Source organism: Ornithorhynchus anatinus, chromosome 11, assembly GCF_004115215.2.
Source record: "Ornithorhynchus anatinus isolate Pmale09 chromosome 11, mOrnAna1.pri.v4, whole genome shotgun sequence".
NCBI lineage: Eukaryota > Metazoa > Chordata > Mammalia > Monotremata > Ornithorhynchidae > Ornithorhynchus > Ornithorhynchus anatinus.
This window is the reverse complement of record NC_041738.1, coordinates 2,844,949-2,868,523: the sequence shown is the minus strand read 5'-3', so window position 1 is coordinate 2,868,523 and position 23,575 is coordinate 2,844,949. Positions and strand designations below refer to the sequence as shown.

Sequence of the window (23,575 nt, the reverse complement as noted above, 5' to 3'; positions counted from 1 at the left end):
GCGAGCGGGACCTGTTCTCGAGAGCTGGAGCCAGAGCTACTCCGTCAGTAGTAAGAGCGCCCGCTTCCCCCCCGCGCCCGCCCCGGGGGGCGGGAATGGGGGCAGGGGGCCCGTGCCCCCAGCCAGCCCGACCCCCCGCCCCCCACCCCCCCTGCACTCATGCATCTCCAGTGATTACTAGGACTAGAAGCCGACAGCTGAGGCCCCGGTCTGCTCATGTTTAATCCGTTATGCGTACGCTATACACGCTGAAATACACACGTTGGAGGGTACGAGGTGTCATGCGGTCCCCGCAGCGGAAGGACTCTCGCCCGCCCGGCCACGCCTGCGGCTGGGTGGCTGAGGGAGTCGGGGTTAGGTGGGGCAGAGCACTGCAAGAGAGAACGGGGTCGGGGCGCGGGGCAGGGGAGATCGGGGAGGAGGGGCGCTTTAACAACCCCGGGACTACCCTGCTCATCATCCCCCCGGGTGTCCGGAGGTTCTTCCCGCCGTCGGACCCAAATCCTTCCCGCTGCGACGTAGGCCCGCTCCCACCCGGCTCGGGTGCGGAGCCCTGCTCCCCACCCTTCACCTTCCCCCCTCGGATACTTGAGTCTTTTCGCCGATGACCTGAAGTCCTTCTCTTCTCCACTCCCAGCTACCCCGAGGCCTTTCCTCCAACGCCCGCCCCCGTCACGGACTTTGCCGCCGGGGCCGGGAGGCCGAGCTGGGGCACTCCCGGGTCTTACCTTTTAGGATGTAGTCTGTTAGCAACGTCGGCACCTTCTCGTTCTCCTCCTTCATGGCAAAGAGAACTGGGGAAGCAGAGGCAGCACTGAGGCAGGCCCGGTGACTCTCGGGAAGACTGGCGCCCACCCGACCACCCCCTCCAAAGGGTCGCGGGTATCGGCCTCCATCCCAGAAGCCGCGACAGCCTGGGGGAGGCCGAGCCCGCCTGAAGCCCCGGGACCCTGGCTGGAAGCCTTCCGCATCCCTGGGGGGGCAGCCAACCGAGCTGAGGGGGCACGGGGAGAGGATGCTCTCCGCTACACGCAGTCCTTGAGCATCCTGCCTGGGGGAGCAGCTCTAGGGAGAACTAATCGCCTCAGACCGAGGGTGGTGGACTTGACGCCATCCCCCTCCCTGCCACCCGCAGGTGTTGGCAGGGCCCCAACCCCCAGCGGGACCGGTTTTACTGGGCCCACGTTCTTAAAATCTCACCCAGCTCCCAGACAGTGGGGGGTGGGGACAAGAGGAGGGCTGAATTTGGGCCTGGAAATAGGGTTGGCGGGGGGGCAGAGCCGAGCGGGGCTGGGAGCCATGGTGCTTTCGATCGTTTTTGGTGCCCATCTATCGGTAAACTGTTTTGAGGGAGTCACTGAGCCCCCCGCCTTTCACCAGTCCAGCATTTATCCTCCCTGCCGCACTTTCCCATCGGTTATCCCATTTTATCCCAACATCCCGGGGAAGGGGGGACGGGCTGGAATTATTATCCCCAGTTTACAGGTGACAAAACTGAGGCCCAGAGAGGTTAAGTGACTTGCTCAACACCACGGAGAAGGGCTCTGAAGAAAGCTGGTGGGTAAGTCGACAGGCTAATTTAGGGTGTTTAAAAGGAAGGGGCGGGAAAGGTGGTGTGCTGAAAAACGAAAAGCCGATTCGAATCCAGGGGGTGGGGGTCTGCTGTTCTCGGTCTGGCGTTGGTCTCTGCCCCCATCCATCCCGCCCCCCTGGTTGCAGCCTGACCTCGGGATTCGATTCTGGCCGCCTTCACGTGCCCGACCCCGGCCCCGACCGCAGGGCCCCCAACCCACCGACACCCCCGGCTCTGTCCGTGATGCCCGCTGAGGTCAGTCTCTGCGGTGCTGTTTTCCAGGGAGATGGCAGAGCCCCCGGAATGTCCCGGGGCCCATCTCTGTCCTTCTCCTGAGCAAAGGGCTGAAGGCCTTGAGCTAAACCCCACCCCACCCTGGGCACCCCCACCCTCACCACCACGCCATTGGCCCGGGGAGGTGCCCGACTGGTCGGTCACAGGTCGGTCTCCTGGGAAAGCTGCGAGTTTGGGAATGGCTCTGGGGGCCGGGCCCAGGGCCCGGGATGGTCCAGCTGGCCAGGGGAGGGGCCACTCACTGTTGGTCAGCATCTGCAGGTCCTCCACGGAGGGCGGTGAGCCTTTCTTCTCGTAGGGGATGACTGTGTTCAGGTACTGGAGGGAGGGAGCCAGGGAGGAAAGCAGGAAGGCAGGCGAGAAGGAAGGAAGCAGACAGGCTGTTAGGGCGGGGCCAGCCTCGCTCCTCAGGGGCTGGGGCGGCCCTTCCAGGTGCCTTTTGAGGACGCGCGGGTCCCTTGGGGGATCTGACTGTTTCTCATGGCCTTCCGCCACCGCCCGGTACGTACCAGGGCCGCGGGGCTCGGCTCCAGCCCGCCGCCACTACCCACCGGGGCGGAGAACAGCCCCAGATAGCAGCTCCCCGTCGGCCCTGGGCGGGGACTGAAGCCTCGGAGCATCACAAGTCAGTCTGGTTTCATTGAATGTGATTTCTTATCTGGGTTCCTTCCGCAAGCTGGCAGAAGGAAGACTAGGGGGTGGGGCTTCCTAGAGAAGCAGCATGACTTAGTGGAAAGAGCACAGGCTGGGGAGTCAGAGGACATGGGTTCTAATCCCCACTCCCCCACTTGTCTGCTGTGTGATCTTGGACAAGCCACTGAACTTCTCTATGCCTCAGTTACCTCATCCATGAAATGGGGATTAAGACTGCAAGCCCTACGTGGGACAACCTGTTGACCTTCTATCTACCCCTGTGCTTAGAGCCGTGCTTGACCCATAGTAAGCGCTTAACAAATATTATCATTATTATTATTTTCCCCTGAACTGCAGGACTTGGACAGTCGCCCCATCCCCAGCAGTTACCCCCCTTGCTTCCTCCCGGAGCTGGTTGGGCAAGCCGGGGAATAGGTGTTTGTGTTTGTGTGTGTGTGCGCACGTATGCACCCCCCCCCCAACCCCTGAACCCACAGCCAGCTGGAAGCCAGCCTGCCCGGTCACTTTCATGGTCAATTTCTCGCCCGCCGAGTGTGGAAAGGGTCCCTCGGTCGGTGCAGCCCCTCGCTCGCTGCGGCCCACCGGGCGGAGGCCTAGGCTTCTGGAGGGAGTTCAGGTGTGAAGCATCCCGTGGGGGCCATGGCCCGCAGACCGTCAGGTCGCCTTCCTCCCCAGCCCTGAGCAGTGACGGGTCTGAACCTGTGGATACCCCTGGGGCTGGGGGGACTGGAGTGAAGGGTCCGAGGGGGGCTGCCACAGTCCCATGGTCCCGAATGGTGGAGCTGGGAGGGAAGGGGGGTTGGGTAGGAGTCGGGGGCCTGTTTCCTGGCTGGTGGGAAAGCTGCCCTGGAAGCCGGATTGGTTCCCCTTCCTGGCCAGCCGGAGGCCTCTGAGCCGGAATCAATCCCCAGGTGGACCTCGGCCAGTCGGCACTCACCCTCTCCCCCTACAGATCCGCCCTTCCATCCGCACGACCCTAACCCAATTCTCCCTCCCCGACTTCCACCCCCACGGCCCGTCCGACCAGTCCGGACCTCTCACTGAAGCCCCCGGACCCCCAACTCCTCCCTCGTTGGCACCCAATGACCTCGCTTACTAATAATAATAATAAGGTTGGTATTTGTTAAGCACTTACTAGGTGCAGAGCACCGTTCTAAGCGCTGGGGTAGATACAGGGTCATCAGGTTGTCCCATGTGAGGCTCACAGTTAATCCCCATTTTATAGATGAGGTAACTGAGGCACAAAGAAGTTAAGCAACTTGTCCACAGTCAGACAGCTGACAAGTAGCAGACGCGATATTCGAACCCATGACCTCTGACTCCCAAGCCTTGGCTCTTTCCACTGAGCCACGCTGCTTCTCGCTAGTTTGTGGACAAGATGGAGGCCAACTTCCCCAAGAGCCCCTTCTCCTCCTCCACGTTCTCCTGCCTCATGTCCCCATTCTCCTCTCCATGGGAACCCACGTCTCTGGCACCAGCGTGACCTGCCGCCCCGAAGGGTGGACCGGGTCATGGACCGGCTGAACCACCTGGGCGATGGCCCTGATTCCCACCCCCACGTTTGTCCCCCTCAGTCGGTACCCAGATTAAGGCCTGAACGACATTTAAGATAAGAGGTGGGGGGAAAATCCCCTCCCCGGGTTCTATATAGTGTATACTTATTTCTACACTTCTGCGCTCCGCTCACTTTAACAGTAACTAACTCCAGGGATGACTGATATACAGCTTGTAGCCCACTCTGACCCTCAGACCCTCTTTGGTTACACTTCCCTTCCGGCCTTGCATTTGTGGAGCTCATCAATCCTTTTTCTTCCAGCGAAACGCCCCCAGAACCACCTAGACAAGTCGCAGGTGACTTTTCCCCTGACCACGCTTCTGCCTTTCCCTGTGTTGGTGGCGTCTCCGCAGATAAGCTTTGCAAGAGACTCTCGCGGCCAGCAAAGACCTCTCGCACACCCCAGCGCACCTCTCGCCTCTCTTACCTGGGTCTTAGCAATGCCATGATTGATGGCAGTGAGCTGCCGCGGCAGCCTGAAGGAGGACAGTTCTGAATGTCAGACGTGTTTCCATTTACGTGAAAAATCTGTCCTCGCCCAGAGCCTCACTTCTCAGGCCTGAGGCCTGGGTTTGTTTGGGCGGTGGGTTGAGTTGTAGCTGAGTTGGGCAGGGGCTGGACCAATCTCTATTTTTAGTGTGGGGCTGAGCTGGGTGTGGAGGGGGTGATGGGGGAGAGGTAGTTCCTGCTGAATAATCAATCTCGAATCCTTAATGAAGAGGGAAGTCGGAGGGAAGGGGATGGAGGGGGGGCAAGGGGTAGGCCCCCCGTACCTGTTTGTCAGTTCCAGAATTGCCAAAGGTCTGCCGGATGCCCGTCTGCAGAATATTGGAGATGCCCTCCATGCTGAAGCGCTGGGAAGAGAAGAGGCTCGACCTCACCCTCCTATCCCCGTGGTCAGGCAGATGGACTAATTTTTCCACAGAATCGGATCCCCAAACTGGTGACCGGACTGGTCGGGAGCCCGGTGATTGACAGCTTCTGCCTGGGGGTGGTCCAGGCGGCTCTGAGCTGCCCGCTTCGCCTGGCTGCCAGCCCGTCTGGACTTTGGGGCTGGCCCCAAGGCCCCAGCAAGGAAACATGGAGGGGTGGCCTTCAGATCCCAACCAGCTCTGCTCCAGATCCTCGGGGTGGACATGAGTCCCCCAGGATCTCCCCAGACCCCAAGCTCAACTCACTTCAGCCGCCAAGACCGGGAGCGGGGACAAAAAAGGCCAAATGGAAGCATAGGATGCCGGCTGGACGAGGGCAGGAGACAAACCCAGAAGCCTCTGCCCATCGGTGCGTCCAGGGTGGGAGGGCTCCAGGGCGTGTGAACCCCTTGGTCAAACCCCAAGCCGGGAAGCCAATAGTAACCTGCCTCACTCCACTCCCCGCCCCCCGCGTAATGGTCTACGGGAACCGTCCCCCACCCCCATCCGAAAGGGTTGGGCCGAGGGTCCCAGAGTGGAGCTTGCGGACCCGAGCCCTCCCTTCATATGCTCCCTCATCCCCGGATCGTCCCCCCGCACGATGCCCCGGCCGATTAGACGCACCGAGGTCTGCCGGCACCCAGTGGCCGCGGCCCTGGGAAGCCCCCAAGTGGAGCGATGGACGGAACGGGGGCCGGACGCCTACCTTGAGAGGCATCTGTCCGCCCTTCTCTATCCGGCCGCCGCTCTGCAGGCTCAGCCCCTTCTCTTTCCGCCGCTTCTTCATCAACTCCCTCTGCTCCTTCTGCTTGTTCTGCACCTCCATGAGCACGGTGATGAACGAGTTCTTCACCTCCTTCTCGAACTCCAGCTCGTCACGCCGGGCCAGCTGCTGCACCAGCTCCTCCGAGTAGTCGCGGATGGCCCCCTCCACGCGGGCCAGGAGCCCGGCCAGCTCCGCGCCCGCCATGCGCCTCAGGCCTGGGAGGGGACAGCCCGGTTCCAGATTCCCGGGGTGCGGGGTTTCAGCCGAGGGGCACGGGCGGCCCGTCGCGGGGACCTGGCCGAGGAGAACCCCCCGCCCCCCACAACTAGATCCAAGACAGGGTAGGAGGCCCCTGGCGCGCGTTTGATCCCCTAGTGCGTGTTCTATCCCGGGAGGGAGGGCAGAGGGCATCCAGGAGGAGAGCCCGACGATGCTACCTCCCAGAAATGGGCTTTTCCCATCACACCTGACCCTCTCCCCGCCTCTCTCATCTCCACTCGAGTCTCTGTCCACTCACATCTATTTCAACAGGAATCTGGACAGACCTTAGGGTCTGAGGGGCCAGTGGGCCCGGGCCTGGGCGTGGCTCAGTGGAAAGAGCCCGGGCTTCGGAGTCAGAGGTCATGAGTTCTAATCCCGGCTCTGCCACTTGTCGGCTGTGTGACTGTGGGCGAGTCACTTCACTTCTCTGTGCCTCAGTGACCTCATCTGTAAAATGGGGATTAACTGTGAGCCTCATGTGGGACAACCTGATTACCCTGTATCTACCCCAGCGCTTAGAACAGTGCTCTGCACATAGTAAGCGCTTAACAAATACCAACATTATTAGTATTGACAGAGGTGAGGGAGGCTATTGGCTCTAAGGTTTCACAAGCAGGGAGGGGTCTCCAGGCAGAAGGGCGAAGGACAGATGAGTCTAATATTTTTCCTCTCATTCTCCTCATGCTAAACCAGCCCCTTGGATGCCAATTCTTTGTCCTGGCTCCAATAGCGTTCCCCTCAGACCTCCAGGGGTGAAGTGCTGATAGAACTAGTCCCACTGATGGCGAATTAGTGGGAAGAGCACAGTGAGAATGGGAGGCAGGAGACCCAGACTCTAATCCCAGCTCTTCCACCGGCCTGCGGTGTGGGACCTTTGGAAAGTCTCTTCCCTTCTCTGGGCCTCTGTTTCCTCATCTCTAAAATGGTGATAGAATCCCTGCTCTCTTCCTACTCATAGACCGTGAGTCCTCTCGTTGGACAGGTGCTCTGACCGATCTGATTCTCTTGCATCTTCCCCAGTGCTGAGCTCAGGAAGAAAGGGTTTAATACATGCTACGATTATTTGGCACGAAGGACTAGGGTGATTCCTCCCCTTGGGAATTTCCAACTTCCAGACCCATTCTCCAATCTACAGGCCCACCTGATGCAGCCTCTGAGGGAATGAGAACTGAGGGGTGGGGCCCTGCCAGGAGCCCGTCTCCATTTATTCGTCTCCTTGCAGGCGAGAGGTCCCGGGCCCTGATCCCCAACCCCAGCCAGTTGGCACTGCCAGGGGATGCTCCCTCCTTGCCCCCAGCCTGGGCAGTGCCTGATGCCCACAACTGCTCAGCTCCTTCTGTGAGGAGACCCTGGGGCAGAGGAGCCATGGTTGGGGGGCTTTGGCCTGGCTTTGACAGATGCTAAATACAGTGACGGCCAAGTGTGGGGGTGGGGGAAGGGTGGGTGTAGGGCAGGTGCAGGGGCTGGTGGAGGGAAGGAGGCCTGTACCTCATCCAGCCTCGAGCCCAAATAAAGAAAAACATTCCCATCTGACTTCATCGGGGCTTGATGGTGCCTGCAATTCTGTCCTCCCTCCATTTTCTTCCAAAGCCTCCCTAAATGGCCACCTCCTCCTCCTCCTCTTCTTCTTTCTCCTCCTCCTTCTCCTCTTCCTCTTCTTCTAGGAAGGACCACCTGGGGAAGCATCCATCCTTCCCCAGCCGGGCCCGCCACCCCATCAGCCGCCTCGACAAGAAGTGGCCCGGCCTGGGCTGTTCTGGTTCCGTTCCGTCTGCTCTGTGGGATGGGGGTGACGAGAGGCAGTCGGGGCCAGGACCCTGGGGGCAGGGGAACGGGGGAGAGGGGCCCTGCCCCAGCCCTCCCAGGCAATCCCAGGCCTGCAGGCCCACACCCACGGCACAGTTTCCCCGACATCAGGAAGCAAAATGACTGCGCTGGCAGGGGCCCGCTTGACGTTACCCTGTATTTGTTCCCGGTACCGAGCAGCTCAGCGGGGGCTTTCTGTCTCGCTCCCCAGAAGCCATACCCTTTCTGAGCTGGCCCAGATGAGACGAAAGCCCAGAACTGAAGCCTGATCTTAAGCTTTAGATGTTGATCTACAGACGGGGGTGCAGCGGGTGGGCAGACAGGCTGGCAGGAACCCCCAGCTGAGGCATATTCCAGTTTAGGCAGCCCAACTGTGAGCGCCAAGCTTCTGAGACTAGGGGAGAGGGAGGCAGAGAGGTAGCGAGGGCTGGTGAGACTGGGAGTCAGGAGACCCGGGTTCGGGCCTCTGACACGGGCCTGCCGGATGACCTTGGATAAGTGGCTTCACCTCTCGACCTCTCGGTCTCCTCATCTGTAAAATGGGGGTGAGAAACCCGCTCTTTCCAGCCCTTAGGTTGGGGGACAGGGCACGTGTCCCAATAAATCACCTTGTATTTAACCCACGCTTAGCACAGTGCTTGGCTCTTAAGAGAAGCAGCAAGGCGTAGTGGACAGAGCATGGACCTGGGAGTCAGAAGGTCATGGGTTCTAATCCCCGCTCTGCCACCTGTTTGCCGTGTGACCTTGGGCAAATCAGTTCCCTTCTCTGGAGCTCGGTTACCTCATCTGTAAAATGGGGATTGAGACCGCGAGCCCCCTCATGGGACAGGGACCGTGTCCAACCCGATTTGCTTGTATCACCCCAGTGTTTAGTACGGTGCCTGGCACATAGTAAGTGCTCAACAAATACTATCATTATTATTATTATTATTATTATTATTGTTGTTAAGAAATTCCAGACTTGTTCATTAATCAGGCGGAGGTCAAAATTCTCAGTTCCGGGTCCCGAGCAATTCTCACAACTCTCCAGAGAGCCTAAGGAGGCTCCCCTCGCCTCAACCTGCACCCTCTTGTCCTCCACCCCGCCCCTCAAGGACCCCACCTTCATAGGACCAGTTGTTGTTGAAGGTCTGAGTCAGTGCCTGCATCTCTTGAAATAGGGCAGAGTCCGCCTGCAAGGGGGTACCTCCTTCATCCTCCTCCTCCTCCTCCTCCTCTTCCTCCTCCGGCACCTCCTCTTCCTCTTCAGGGTCTGGAGAGTTCTGCATCATCTCTTCGATCTCTTCAATGACCTAGGGGAGCGAGGGGAGACCTACATCTGGGGCTCCTCCTCCTCCAGTGGAGTGGAGGGACCCCACCCTTGAGACTGGACTGATCATTTGCTGAGGGAGGGGAATGCCGGCCCAGGTCCCTCTGCCCCGGGGGTCTGTCTGTCGGATGTGAACGCCTCCGGAGGAGAGGAGAGGCTGGTGGGAGGATCTGCCCCACCCCCTGAAAATGCTGACACTCAATCGATCTACCAAAAGTAGTGACTAAGCACCCACGGTGTACTGAGTGCTTGGGAGAGTGCGGTGGAATTAATAGATTTGATCGCTGCCCTCAAGGAGCTTACAGTCGAGTGTGAAATGACAGGGAGGAGGAAGGAATAGAGCCATTGAACCACTTACGGAAGAGCTTTGGTGGGGGTGAGTCCCCGAATGCTTCGATGGTAGTTGTAAGGATCCGAGGTAGGGAGATGTGCTTAGCACGGTGCTTTGCCAACAGTAAGCGCTCAGTAAATATGATTGATTGTGGACAGAGAACGTGTCTATCACCTCTGTTAGACTGTACCCTTTCAAACGCTTAGCACGGTGCTCTGCACACAGCAAGCGCTTAATAAATGCCGTTGATCGATCGACCGATTAAACACCTACCACGTGCGGGGTCCCTTGGACTACAACTCGTGTACCTGATCGGCGGTCAGCAGGGGCTCCTCATTGATGCCAGAGTCATTTTCGCTCTTCTCGTTGAGCTCTTCCTCTTCCTTCTCACGGATCTGATGGAAAGAGCCCAGACGGGAATCCGATCGGTCAGCGGTCTCTGGAAGGGCCCAGGCCACACGGTCTCTCCAGCACCTGATGTCTAATGAGGGAAGCTGGAGGACGGGGCTGCTTCAGCTCAATCTCCAGGCATCTAGCCCAGCCGGACGGCGGGAAGCCCCGGCTCAGCCCAGCCGGGGGAGAGGGGAGGGAGGAGGGGCCAGGCCGGAATCCCTGGGGCCGAGGCCGGGGCCCGTCTCTGTTCCCTTCCTCACTGGCCCCCAGTTGCTCTCCGATTCCACTCTCGCCAAGAAGCGGGAAACTGTCTTAGAGCTCACAGCCGAGGGATGGACGTTCCTCGGAATGAATGGGGCCCCAGTTTTCCAACCCCTGCAGCATCCCTTGTCATTTGCCCGGGAAAGAGCCATCCCAGTCCCCGCTTTTGCCACCAGATTTTGTTTTGATAATCAGGGTTCAGAAGCGAAGGGGGAGAGCAGTGAGGGTCTCAGCTTCCGTTTCTCTTCTATCAGCAAAATACTTTGCAAGTGGCTCACTGCTAGACTGTAAGGAAGCTCCTCGAGGGCAGGAATTTTAACTCCCGCCTCTATCGTCCTCTCCCAACTGTTTAATATAGTGCTCAGCACACAGTGGGCGCTCAGTAAACAGCACGCTGGAGGGAACGTCCCGCTTGTGCCTGTAAGTTCACTGTGGGCAGGGAGCGTGTTATATTGTTAAATTGTACTCTCCCAAGCTTTTAGTTCAGTGCTCCGCACACAGTAACCACTCAGTAAATATGATTGACTGACTGACTGACTGACTGACTGTACTCCTGGTTTTGAAAGGGAGCTGCCTGCTGACCCTCTGGTAGATCCCAGCAGGGGCTCAGGCAGAGGGATCCACAGGAGTGATCTGCTCACATGGCCTGAAGCCCCCGAGGAAAATTAAACTTATAAGATGAAAAACCCATCTTTTTGAGGTGGAACCTCAAGGAAGTGAAGTGACTTGCCCAGGGTGAACTGGCAGGCGTGCGGCAGAGCCAGGATGAGAATCCAGGACTTCTGACTCCCAGTCTGGGTTCTTTCAAGGCTACGCTGCTTCTGCTGACAGTAGAGACCGATCCAGCCAGCCCCAAGCTGCTTGGGCCCATTCTATATTCCTCCATGGTCCATCTGGGCTCCCCGGGGTGGGTGAGGAGCAGCGCTGCCCAGAGCTCCTCCCCTGGGGTCTGCTCGTGCCATCGGCCGCCCCTGAGGGTCTGACTCACTTCAGAATTTGGGGGAGCTTCGTCAGGAGGGGGCATAGTTCAAAGCCACCACCGGCACTGACCTGCCGATTGCAAAATTTACATTGCCGGAATCGTGGCCAGTTAGATTCTGTAAACCTATCTGGTGGCTTGGGGCACAGTTTATGACACCCAGGCTCTCTCTCCCCGTGCCTCCATTTCCCGCAGGCCGGAGGGAGGGCAGGTCACCAAATGGGCCCTTCTTGTTCCCAGGCTACTGTCCGGCCTGGAGTCGCGCAGCCATGAACGGTCTCTTTGTATCCGAGTTCCTTCCCCTGACCGCGTCCTGCCTCCCAACTGGATCTCCACGTACCTCGGCATCCGAGACGTTGCCGTTCAGGGCCTCGACGCTTGGATCCCTCCAGTCTTCCCCCAGGGAAGGGATGTAATTGTCCGTGAGAGCGTCCCACACTCTAGAAACAGAAAGAGCCTCTCATTAGCCGTTGTCATCCGGGGCCCCTGCCCCGCCGGAGAAGGGGGGAGCCCGACTGGAGGAGGGGAGAGGCGCCCCTGACCTCGGGGCTGAGATCATCTGCCTTTCCCGGGAGCAGAGTCAAAGCCAACCTGGAAATGGCATTAGAGGCCCCGCTGGCGGGGAGAAGGCGAGACTCTCCCGGGCCAGAGACTAGCAGGAGCCGGGCCGGCTAGCTGCCAGATGGGAGCGAGGACCCACCCCCGCGGCAATCTGTCGGACAGCCTGGCATCGAGGTTGTTACCGGGACACGTCCCCTGACCTCAGGGCCTCGCCCCCGACCTGTGGCCCGGACAGGGTCTGGTCCACTGCCAATCCCGGGAGAGGTCAGAAGTGTCCGGGGTTGCCGGGAGACTTCTTGGCGGGGTGAGCTCTGCCTCTACGGTCAGCCCCATGACACCCTCCACCCCTCGTGTCTGGAAAGAGGGCTTCCCGGAAGCAGTGACTGGGATTCCGCCAGCCCTGGGCCACAGTCAAACAGTGACTGCTCACCCACCGGCGCCGGGCAGGGCTCCTTTCCCAGAGCACCCGGCCTCACCAGCCCCAAGCACCTGCCGGACCCGCCAAAGATGATTTTGCTTTCTCTTTTTCCCTGGCCTATTTGCCGTGGGCATTAAAGGGAGAGGTGGTGTTTTGCCTCCACTGCCCACCTGGCCCAGGAGGTGGAATTTGAGGAGGGGGATGGAACTTCCCCAAGACCAGCAGCTCAGCTACCAGCATGGGCCGTCCCCTCCCCAGAATAGGGGAAGCACAAGAGAATCAGTCACGGCAATCACCTGGAACAGCCCTGGAGCTGGTGAGTATAAGCTCGTTGTAGGCAGGGAATGTGGCATTTCTGCAGTTTGTACGTCCGCTTATTATGCCAACAACGAGCCGAACGGCACGTCCACGCAGGCGGGCGAGCATGTTGAAATAGATGTAGGAGAAGGAGCATGGCAAGGTGGAAAGAGCCAGGGCCTGGGAGTCAGAGGACCTAGCTTCGAATCCCAGCTCTGCCAGCTGCTTGCTCTGTGACTCTGAGCAAGTCACTTCACTTCTCTGTGCCTCAGTTTCCTCCTGCTTTGACTGTGAGCCCCAAGTGGGACAGGGACTGTGTCTGAACTGATTTGCTTGTATCCACCCCAGTGCTTAGAACAGTGGTGAACCCATAGTAAACGCTTAACAAATACCATAATAAGGATGAGGAGGAGAACCCCACCAAGGCATTCCAAACACAAGAACCAAGACGCCGAGGAAAGGAACGAGGCAGGTTGATACAGAATGCTAAAACTTGGAGTTTTCTAATAATTATGGTATTTTTTAAGCACTTACTATATACAGGCACATAGTAAGCGCTGTGCCCGGACAACCAATCAGTAGCATTCATTGGGTGCCTATTTTGCACAGGGGACTTTACTAAGCGCTTAGGAGAATACAATATTTAGTAGATATGATCCCGCCTCTCAAGGAGCTTACTACTATCTGGGGGGGGGGGGGGGGGGGCAGTTGCTGAAATAAATTTCAGGCAGGAAGAAGCAATCACGCATAACGATATGGCCATAAAATGCTACAAGGGTGATGAGAATGCCAATTGCTTAAATCATCACCATCATCATCAATATTATTTACTGAGCACTCACTGTGTGCAGAGCACTGTATTAAGTACCTGGAAGAGTCCAATACAACAGAGTGGACAGACAGCACAAAGATGACACAGGAGGGGCTGAAGTCGAGAAGCAGCGTGGCCTAATGGAAAGAGTACGGGGCCTGGGAGCCCGAGGACCTGACTTCTAAATGTAGCTCTGCCACCTGCTTGCTGGGTTACCCTGGGCAAGTCCCTTCAGAGCTCTGTCCCTCAGTTTCTTAAACTGTAAAATGGGGATTCGGTACCTGTTTTCCCACCTACTTAGATTGTGATCCCCTTGGAGGACAGAGGCTGAGTCTGACCTAATTAATTTGTACTTAACCGAGCCCTTAGAACAGTATTTGACACACAGTAAGCACTTAACAAATACCATAAAAAAGTGGCAGTTGGGGTGAGGGGTGGTATGGGGTGGAGAAACGAGCGATCTATTGGGGGAGGGTCTCGTTGGAGGACACGTGACTTCAGAAGGGTTTTGAAGACGGGGAGAGCAGCGGTCTGTCATATGGGAAAGGGGAGGGAGTGGCGGGAGGGTGAGAGCAAGAGATTGGCAGCGGAAGACGGAGACGAGGCACAGGCAGCTTGACCCACCGTCGGTGCCGGGCACAGACAAGAGGAGCCCAGAAAACAGCAGCGGCGGCACAATGGCAGTGCTCAGGCCATCCATTTATTTGTGCTTTTTGAACAGGCTCTCCGGCAGAGAGCGGCTCATCAAATACTCATTAGGAATCTACTCAGGAGGATTTCAGCGAGGAATTCTCAACCCCCCCCAGTGATAGAGATCGATGATCTCCTAATCTCCTCCGGACCCACGAAGCTGGTGCTCACTGGGGCCGAGGGTCTCAGCCCGAGCTCCGTTAACACCCTAATGTGGGGGGGTAAATCCGAGCATCAGGTCATGAGGGAACCATCGTTCGGAGGAGGTTTCTGTAAGCATCGGGCATCCCGGGGCCGGAGTCCCAGCCACCGGCGTGAGCGTGGGGCTTTCTTGGTTCCCAATTCCGGCCAGTGGTCTTGCTGGAGCTAGAGGTCCCCGCTCTTTGGTGGGGAGGGGAAGGGGATGAGGACCCCCAGGGCTGCGGGAGCTGAGAGCCCTGATTTGCTCACCCCGGGCCTCTGACAAGACTTGGGAGCTTCCGGTCAGGGCTGGGAAGGCCCAAAATGGAGGCTCCTGGGCCCGTTTGCTCTCTGAAGCCCTCCCAGTCCTCTCCCCACTAAAATGATCTGCTCCCTTCTCGCCCCACCCCGGGCTCCCAGAGCAGAGTTGGTGTCTCTGCTTGGAGTCGCCGGCCTGAAGCCCAGTCACTCTAGATGCAGCCAGCCTTGTGTTGCCCTTGCCTGCAGGAAGCTCGAAGGAGAAGCAAATTGCCGATCTGGATTGGTAGGAATCCTTTTGGCTTCAGCTCTGGACAGGAAGGCCCTGGGGCCTGGGCTGGGCTGCACAGGCTTGGGGGTCCTTGGAAAATCAGTGCTCTCCAAAGACTAGTGCCAGGGAATTTCCCAGATCCCTTGGAAGCACCGCGTCTCCCCGACTCACCCCTAGACACCCCAGGCTCCTCCACATTCCTGCTCTCTTCATCGTCTGTCTGGGCTCATGCTGCCTTCCCTAATCCTCTCCCCGACAGGTTTCTGGCCTAAGCTCCAGGGAACTTGTCCACCAACTCTATTATACTGCTGTTCCCCAAGGGCACAGTACAGTGTTCTGCACAGGGTAAGTGGTAATATTACCGATCGATTTACGGACGCCTGAGTCCCCTCCGGATCTTCCTCCTCTTTTTTTTGGCCTAGGGGATCAGATTCCCCTTTTGCTACATCCTAAACCATGAGCCTAATCTCTTCCTGGATTAGACTACTCACCGGCACACACCCTCCCACAACACAGATACACAAATTTGTGGCCCCAGAGAATTTTGGGCTAAAATCCAACAGCATACATGGGATGAAGAGTGAAGGAGCTTTAGCTCGGTCTCCCACTCACTGATCCCGTCATCTAGAAGGGGCAGGAAGGACGGCACCGTCGACAGTGGTTTGCCTCCCTCGATCCAGAGTGTGAGACCCAGAGTCGGAAGGATCTGGGTTCTACCCCAGCTCTGCCACATTTCTGCTGTGTGACCCTGGGCAAATCACTCCACTTCTCTGTGCTTCGATTACCTCATCTGTAAAATGGGGATTAAGACTGTGAGCCCCATGTGGGACGGGGACTGTGTCCAACCTGATTAGCTTGTAACTACCCAGACATTAAGTGCAGTGCCTGGCACATAGTAAGTGTTTCACAGATACCATTAAAAAGGAGTCCTGGTTCTAATTCCAGCTCTGCTACTGGCCTGCTGTGTGACCTTGGGCAAGTCACTTACCCTCTCTGGGCCTCCATTTCCTCATCAGTAAAATGGGGATAAGATCCCTGTGCTCTCCCCTTCTTAGACTGTGAACCTCGGGTCGGATAGGACCGTGTCCGTTTTGACTATCCTGTAGCTACTCCGGGGCTTAGCCACGTGCCTGGTTCAGAGGAACCGCTTAACCAGTCCTGCAACTAACTAGTAAGCAGCGTGGCTCAGTGGAAAGAGCCCGCGCTTGGGAGTCAGCGGTCATGGGTTCGAATCTCGGCTCTGCCACCTGTCAGCTGGGTGACTGTGGGCAAGTCACTTCATTTCTCTGTGCCTCAGTGACCTCATCGGCAAAATGGGGATGAAGACCGTGAGCCTCACATGGGACAACCTGATGACCCCGTATCCACCCCGGCCCTTAGAACAGTGCTCTGCACATAGTAAGCGCTTAACAAATGCCAACATTATTATTAGTAGTAGTAAGAAGTTTCAATGTAAATGGTCAAATGAAGCAGGAGAGTCCGCAGGTAGTTCCGTGCGGGGAGAAACCAGGAGGTGAGCACTGACCGCTGACCAGTGTGGAGGGTCCAGGGCCACAGAGAGCGACGAGGGGAGAAAGAGACACAAAGCTTTGCGCGAACAGGGACTATTTGCTTCCCCTGAGACGCTGCTGCCCAAACCCCGCCCCGTCCTGCTCTGCGAGCCAGGGTTTCTGGAAAATGCTCTACTCTGCTTAAAAGGAGCCCTGCTGTCTAATGTGGAACTCGGCACTCTGGAAAAAGGATGCTCAGAGTTCTCACTCAGGGTGAGGAGAATTCAGACTTAATGCTGCCTGGATCTATCACCAACCACTCCAGAGCACTTAGAGGAGAGCGGAAATGAAACGGGGTTCCGGCGCTCGCCAGAGCCTCCCACCTGATGCCCGCTCGCTGGGGAAAGAGTGTTCAAACCGGGTGTGCCCGAGGGAGAGATCCCTGGGGTCGGGGAGGGTGGCTGGGTGTCCACAGGCGGGGGACCTGGGACTCCAGGAAACAACTCGGAAGACCCTCCATGAGCCGGGGACAAAGCCCAAATACAACCAGACGTCCTTGGCTGAAGTGCCGTGTGGCCTTTTCTTGATCGTGGCCCCTAGCCTGGGAATTTCTCTGCATGCAGTATGAGGAGCCCAAGCAGTGAGCTGCTTGGGGCCTGACTTCTGGGGTCCCGACTCTCTCGCTCCCCGGTCCCCTGGGAGCTGGCAACTGACCCGGAGGGCAGGACGGAGGGCCCCCCTCCAGGGGGTGGATTGGGCGTGGCGGCTTGGAGCTGGGATCGAAAGCCCCGATGGTTTCCGACTGCTCGCTGGGGACTCCAGTTCCCCAAGCAGAGACTCCACAAATGCTGCCTGAGTCTGAAACCTGACCGAGCTCTCTCCGTGGTCAGCCCTGCCCTGCCAGGTGACGAATCAATTCTAGTGCCTTCTGCAGCAAATCCTGGGCTCCCCATCTTTCCCAGTGACTTTCAGGATTCATCCTTTCCCCAGCAGCCCCAAGCTTTCTCTGATTTGTGACGGGACACTGGGCCTTTTGTTCCTCCCTTTTGCTCCAGGTCTCCGACTCCACAATTCCGCTCCTGACACCCTGCACAAAGCTGTGAGATTCAGGCTGACAGGGAAGCATCCTCTCGGCTCGGAACCTGCTTAGAGATCACCATGGCAACGCTGAGCCATCCCGCAAGAAGACGAGGCCTGGCTGAGCTCCCAAACAGGCAGCCACAGCTTTTCCTAGGTGCACGGGGGTCCAGCTGGCTATCTTGGCAGGTGCCTGTAAAAATCAGATGATTAATCGTTCCGCTCTCTTCCAGTTCCTCAAGAAATGGCTGAGCTAGGATCTGGATCTTTGAGAGAACTGGTGCCGAGCAGAAAGCGGTGGCCATTCCTATCGCCCTTTCCCCACGGAGCCCCCAGGTCTCTCTTTGCCTTTTCACCCTTGAAGGAGGCGCTCTAGACTGAGGCAGCCAGTGTCGCTGATGGGTGAGGGAAGAGAGGATGGTTATAATCATAATCCCCTGTGGCATTAATTAACATTTAATGACCTCCACTAATGAACCAGAGCAGAGAGAATAGATCCTACTGTCTGGGCCCTCAGCCTGAAGGAGAGAGAAGAGAGAAGAGCTGTTTGTCGATGGCGGGGAGGGGAGGAAATTCCTTCTTACACGCTTTCTCGTATGTGCGTGTGTTGGGGTGGACCCGCCCTGACCAAAACTGGGCTTTGGGGGTGGCCTCGGTGAAGAACCGGGGCATCCCCCGAGGTTAGGTGACTTGCCCGAGGTCACATGGCAAATCAGTGACAAAGCGAGGATTCAAATTTCCAGTCCATTGCTTAGCCCACCGAAGCAGAGAAATGCTCAGTGATAACCATGTCCCGCATCCATTTCTTTGATTTCCAAGACCCGTGTAGATTGGCACAGGCCCAGGAGCCACCGAGGAATGAAGCGAAGCCCGGAGAAATCTGGCCAAGAGGAAGAAGTTCTGTAACAATCGAAAATGCTGCACACGCTCCGATTCCAGTTTCCAGTGGTAGAAAAAAAGATCAAATCAGGACAGAGAAACTGTTGTTTTAAAATACTGCTGCTTAGCTGATTTCCAAGCCTCCGAAGGTCCCTCCCAGCCCCATCCTCCAGCCAGCTTGCTCCTTCAACTCCTCCTCAAACGACCCTTTCCGGGACCTCCTCCTCGAATGGCTAGCACCCCCCGTCCCCGCTCCCCCAGGAGATGGAGCGGGTGGCTGGTGGGCCATCCGAGGGGGAGCAGACGAAGGGGAAAGCCCTCGCGCCTAGCCGGCGGTAGCCATCATCTTCCGGGCTTCCCGGCCTACTGCTATGAGAACCTAGTCCCCTCGGACCCCTCCGGAGTCAGGACCCATCGCTCCAGGGTCTCCTCCGTCGCCCTTGGGCTTCTCCGGGGTCGTGGCAGCCCGGCCTTTGGGGTGAAAGAGAGGCGAGGGGCGGGCAGGAGAGAGCAGCAAAGCCTGGCTTCAGAACTGGTGGGTGCTGGGGTCTGAGCCCCCCTGTCCGGGGGTTCGCCCCCTGGCACACACCCCAGGGGCTGCGAAATACCCCACCTTCCACTTCCCCCGAAAGCACACCGTTCCCAAGCCTTAGCTAAGGGCCAGGGATGGCGCCCTCGGGTCGGGTCGAACTCAGCGCAGGCCGCAACGGCCCGTGAGCAGGGAAAGCAGAAGGGCCAAGCGGGAGCTCCGGACCCGGCCGGACCTGGCAGGGGAAGGAGGAGCCTCTGCCGCCGAGGGCACAGGGGGAGAGGGCTAGCAAGAAGCTCTGGATTGCTTACTCCTCATCCCGCAGGGTCTCCTCCTCCTCCTGGATCTGCAGCTGGTTCTTTACGGGAGCCAGGTTCTCCGTCTTGGCATTGTAGTTCCGAAAGCAGACGTTGAGCTTCTCGTCGAACTCGTTCACCAGGTCCTCCATGGACTTGAAGCTGATGATCTCGGACGAGAAGTTCTCGAGCTCGGAGAGGGACGGGTCCTCCAGGTGGGCGGGGGGCGACCCGAAGACAGAGCGGGGCTTCTCCTCCCGGACCTCGGGGTAACAGGGCCGCAGGTCCTCGAACTCCTCATCCAGGCTCACCAGCGGGGCCTCCATCGTGCCCGAGGCGAGGGGCGGGGAGGGGGCTGCAGCGAGACGGGGAGCTTATCTGGAAAGGAAGGAGGCGGCGTGAGTTGGGTTCACATATCCAAAGGCTCCCACCACTTCAGAGAAGGAGCACGACATGCTGCAGGCTAGAGCACAGGCCTGGGAGTCAGAAAGCCATGAGTTCTAATCCCGCCTCTGCCCCTCGTCTGCTGTGTGACCTTGGGGAATTCACTTCCTCCGTACCTTAGTTACCTCTTCTGTAAAATGGGGATCGAGACTGGGAGCCCCCATGGGACAGGGACCGCGGCCATCCCGATTTGCTTCTATCCCCTCCAGCGCTCAGTACAGTGCCTGGCACCAAGGAAGCGCGTAACAAAGACCACGGTTATTATTATTATTATTATTACATCCTCTCTCACCGCCACACACAGACGCCCAAACGGACGACAGGCCCCTCTACCCTTAGTCCAGCCCGATCTGCCTGTATCCACGCCAGCGCTTCACTACAGTGGAAAGAGCATGGGCTTGGGAGCCAGGGGCCATGCGTTCTAATCCCGGTTCTGCCACTTGTCTGCTGTATGACCTTGGGCAAGTCACTTCACTTCTCTGTGCCTCAGTTAGCCCATCTGTAAAATGGGGATGAAGACTGTGAGCCCCACGTGGGACAACCTGATGACCCTGTATCTACCCCGGCGCTTACAACAGTCCTTGGCACATAGTAAGAGCTTAACAAATACCATTATTATTATTATTATTATATCACTTTCTCCTTCACCCCCAGCCCACTCTGTGCACGCATAACACCCTTCCCTAGACCACAAAGACGCAACCAGACACACACACGCACACACGCTCGCACGCTCTGGGATCCGAACGCATCGATCTCCTTCTTGGAGGACACCTAAACGCAGAGTCATCAATAAACTAGCCCTGCCTTGAGCGTCCCCTTCGCTCACCTCCCCCTGCAGAACTGGACCGCTGTCAAGCAGGTGGAATTGAGTCAGCAACAAAATATTTACTGAGCGAGGCCGCCCCACCCCCCGAGAGCCGGCTGCCAACGCAGGGTCCGTTCGCTTATGCATCACCCGAGCCCCTGACGGCGCGATTATTAGCGGCATAAAATGGTGTGGTTCGGCCCTTCCCCTCTGCCTTTCTGCCTGGGGGCTCCCGGCTCTAATGTCCACCGTTACTTAGGCAAGGCCCGGGCTAAAGATGTCCTCTTCCTGGCGTGAGCCTACTGTCTCTTTAGCTTTTTAGACTGCAGCTCCGATCTCAGCGGGCAATAATTCCAGGAAAAGAGTCTAGCGTCCTTCTCCCGTCCCTCCACGTCCAGATCCACATCACCTCGCCCTCGCTGGGCATTTTCCGGAAAGAACTACAGCCTTGGGCAGTGGTCATCCCTCTGCTCCGTCCAGACGGGGACTGTGTTCTGACAGGGACCCCTGACACGGGGGCTTGGAAGAGCCATGTAATAATAATAATAATAATAATAATGGTATTTGTTAAGCGCTTACTATGTGCCAAGCACTGTTCCAAACCCTGGGGTAGCTACCATGTAAGCAGGTTGGACACAGTCCCTGTCCCACATGGGGCTCCCAGTCTTAATCCTCATTTTACAGATGAGGTAACAGAGGCACAGAGAGGTGGAGTGACTTGCCCAAGGTCACGCAGCAGACAAGTGGTGGAGCCGGGATGAGAACCAAGCAGCGTGGCGCAGTGGAAAGAGCACGGGCTTTGGAGTCGGGGCTCATGAGTTTGAATCCCAGCTCTGCCACTTGTCGGCTGGGTGACTGTGGGCAAGTCACTTCACTTCTATGGGCCTCAGTTCCCTCATCTGTAAAATGGGGATGAAGACTGTGAGCCCCACGTGGGACAACCTGATTCCCCTGTGTTTACCCCAGCGCTTAGAACAGTGCTCTGCACATAGTAAGCGCTTAACAAATACCAACATTATTATTATTATTAACCCAGATCCTTCTGACGCCCAGCCCCCTGTTCTACCCACTAGGCCACGCTGCTTCTACAATGTAGAGACTGCCTTCCTTGATTCCCTCCCTTAATAACCCCCCACGCTGGCCACAGATTAGCCAGGCTGTGTAGGAGACGGCAGGGTGGTGGATACCACACTTAAACATGCAGGGTGACTGTGGACCGAGACAGAGACAGAGGGAGAGAAGAAGAGGTAAGGAGGAACCTTGGCCCGGTGGAAAGAGCACAGTCCTGGAAGTCCAGAGTCCCAGGTTCTGCTTCCAGTTCTGCCACTGGACCTTGGGTAAATCCATATCCTCTCTGAGTCTCAACTTCCCCATCTATAAAATGGGGAGAAGAGCCCCTCCTCCGTGACCTCTCAGATCGTGAGTCCCATATCCAATCGGGTGACCTTGAACCTACCGCAGAGCTTGGCACGGAGTAATGTGTTCACAGGTCATATTTCATGAATAAGTACGGCATTAATAAAGGCCCAGGTGATCAAAACGCCACAATTTAAGTGGTACGGGGTGAAAAAGTAAGACTCGGAAGGTTCGGGAATACTTGGAAGACCTCTCAAATCAGTAAGACAGACAGTTGGAGATCTAGGAATCCACATTCAAACCTTTCAGCCAGTTGAACAGTGGTTGACGTTGGACTCCGAGCCTCCTGCCCAGTGGCTTCTGCAGCTGAGAACCTGAAGGAGGGGGCTCCGGCTCTGGGCCGCCCCCCCCAAGAGTTAGAGCTGGTTCCGAAGAAGGAAGCCGGCCGTGCCGGGTGCTCCCAGTGGAAAAGAACCTCGGCCCCGCGCCCTGGGGTTTGGGTGGGAGCTCCGTCAGCCCGCCTCATTCGAGAACCTTAGTACAGTGCTCCGCTCCGAGTAAGCGCTCAATAAATGTGATTGAATGAATGAATGAGCACCCTCAGACTGAAACAAAAGCTGCACTGGGACCACTGGGACACATCGCGGCTGGTACGATGCTATCTCTGTGGGGAGTACTGGGACCACAGATCTCCCCAAGCATAGAAAGTAGGGGTCTGCCCCGGGTCTCCGCAGGGAGAGGCGGGGCTACACACCCTTCAAGCATAGAAAAGAGGGGTCTGCCCTGAATCCTCCCTTGCTGGGTGGTGACCTCAAGTGACCGCGAGTTTTTAGGGGATGGAGCAGGACCCGAGGTCACGGAGCTCCGCCGGGCAGCCGTTTGTGGTCCAGGTTTCTCCCCACCTTCTTCTCTTCCAGCCACTGGACTGGGGCCCTCTCCCTCCCTTGCCCTCTTGCCTCCCATGGCTACCATGGGCTCCTCCTGCCTCTTCCGGCCAGTCAGCCCGGGCAAGACCGAGGAAGGACGTCAAGCCCTCGGATGCTTCTTCGGATGCTGCGTCTGTCTCTCCTGCTAGACTGTAAGCGTCTTGAGGACAGGGATCGTGACCACTTCCTCTACCGTGTCCAAACTGATTAGCCTGTATCTACCCCAGTGCTTAGAACAGTGGTTGGCATATATTAAGCGCTTAACAAGTACCATTATCATTATTATCACTGCATTCTTCTATGCACTTAGTACAGCTCACTGCACTCAGAAGTACTCGACCAATACTGATATTGATTCATGGAAGGATTCCAAGTCACCATCACTCTTCTCCTCAACGATATAAGAGCCCTTCTGCATTTGGGTTTAGTGGAGGTGGTCAGGCGAAGGAGGAGGAAGGAGAAGGGAAGTTCTCTTGAAGAGAAAGTTGGAAACCCACCGGAGGGGCTGCGGATGAAGTAAAGGCTCTTCTGTCAGCAAGTGTGTCTCCTCTGGGTTCCTTCTGTTCTCTCCCTCGCCTCTCCACACCTTCTTCTCCCCCCCTCACATTGCTTGGAATCTGTTCTGACCACCCCATCCTCTCTTCTTCCTTCCAGATCACCCCAGAGCCCCTGCCTTTCAGGAAGATGAGGATGCAGAGCCGATCACACTTCTCCTCCTCCTCCTCCTCTCCCCCCCCGCGTCCCCCATATCCCTCCAATGAAGTTGAAACCCGGAGAAGTGCTGAACTTGTTGGAAAGAACTTCTGCCTAAGCCTCACCGCCGGATCGGAAATTAGATGGCAGGACTGTGGCGTCCCTGGCTTTTAGCAAAATAGTCAGATCAGCACCGTGCCGTAAACCTCGGTTTCTCCCCTTCGTGGCGAGGGACGGCTCCTGTTCGGTAAAGGATCCTCGACGTCAAGGGGCCTTTCCCGAATTGGGGAATAAGGCCGGCCTCAGCCGCCGTTTCGGCGTATATAATATAAGGGGGCCAAAGAGTCAGGCGCGGCACCCGGAGCTTCGGCGAGGAGGATGCGGGCTTCTCCCCGCGGTCCCGGCCACGCGCGGGGCCTGCGGCCCCAACATGAACCGCAGCTCCGGCCCGGTCCGCGCCGGCCGGGTTCTGCCTCGATGGGTCCCCCCCATTCTCGC

The 23,575-nt window shown here is 57.5% G+C and overlaps 1 protein-coding gene across 3 annotated transcripts in view; it reads right to left on the bottom strand.

Moving 5' to 3' along the window:
- Positions 1-198: 198 nt before the first annotated feature.
- The window catches only part of FEZ1 (fasciculation and elongation protein zeta 1), a 46,213-nt gene continuing 22,836 nt past the window's right edge, over positions 199-23,575 (bottom strand). For 2 of the 3 annotated variants that reach the window (XM_029075824.2, XM_029075825.2), the window contains exons 2-10: positions 18,866-19,228; positions 11,434-11,533; positions 9,769-9,855; positions 8,923-9,112; positions 5,694-5,968; positions 4,850-4,930; positions 2,110-2,185; positions 729-794; positions 199-371 (exon numbers count right to left, since the gene is read on the bottom strand). In XM_029075824.2, the coding sequence (XP_028931657.1) occupies positions 355-371; positions 729-794; positions 2,110-2,185; positions 4,850-4,930; positions 5,694-5,968; positions 8,923-9,112; positions 9,769-9,855; positions 11,434-11,533; positions 18,866-19,176 (1,203 nt within the window). In that variant the 5' untranslated portion in view covers positions 19,177-19,228 and the 3' untranslated portion in view covers positions 199-354. The remainder of the gene's footprint in view (positions 372-728; positions 795-2,109; positions 2,186-4,849; positions 4,931-5,693; positions 5,969-8,922; positions 9,113-9,768; positions 9,856-11,433; positions 11,534-18,865; positions 19,229-23,575) is intronic. The other variant, XM_029075826.2, reaches the window with a different exon arrangement.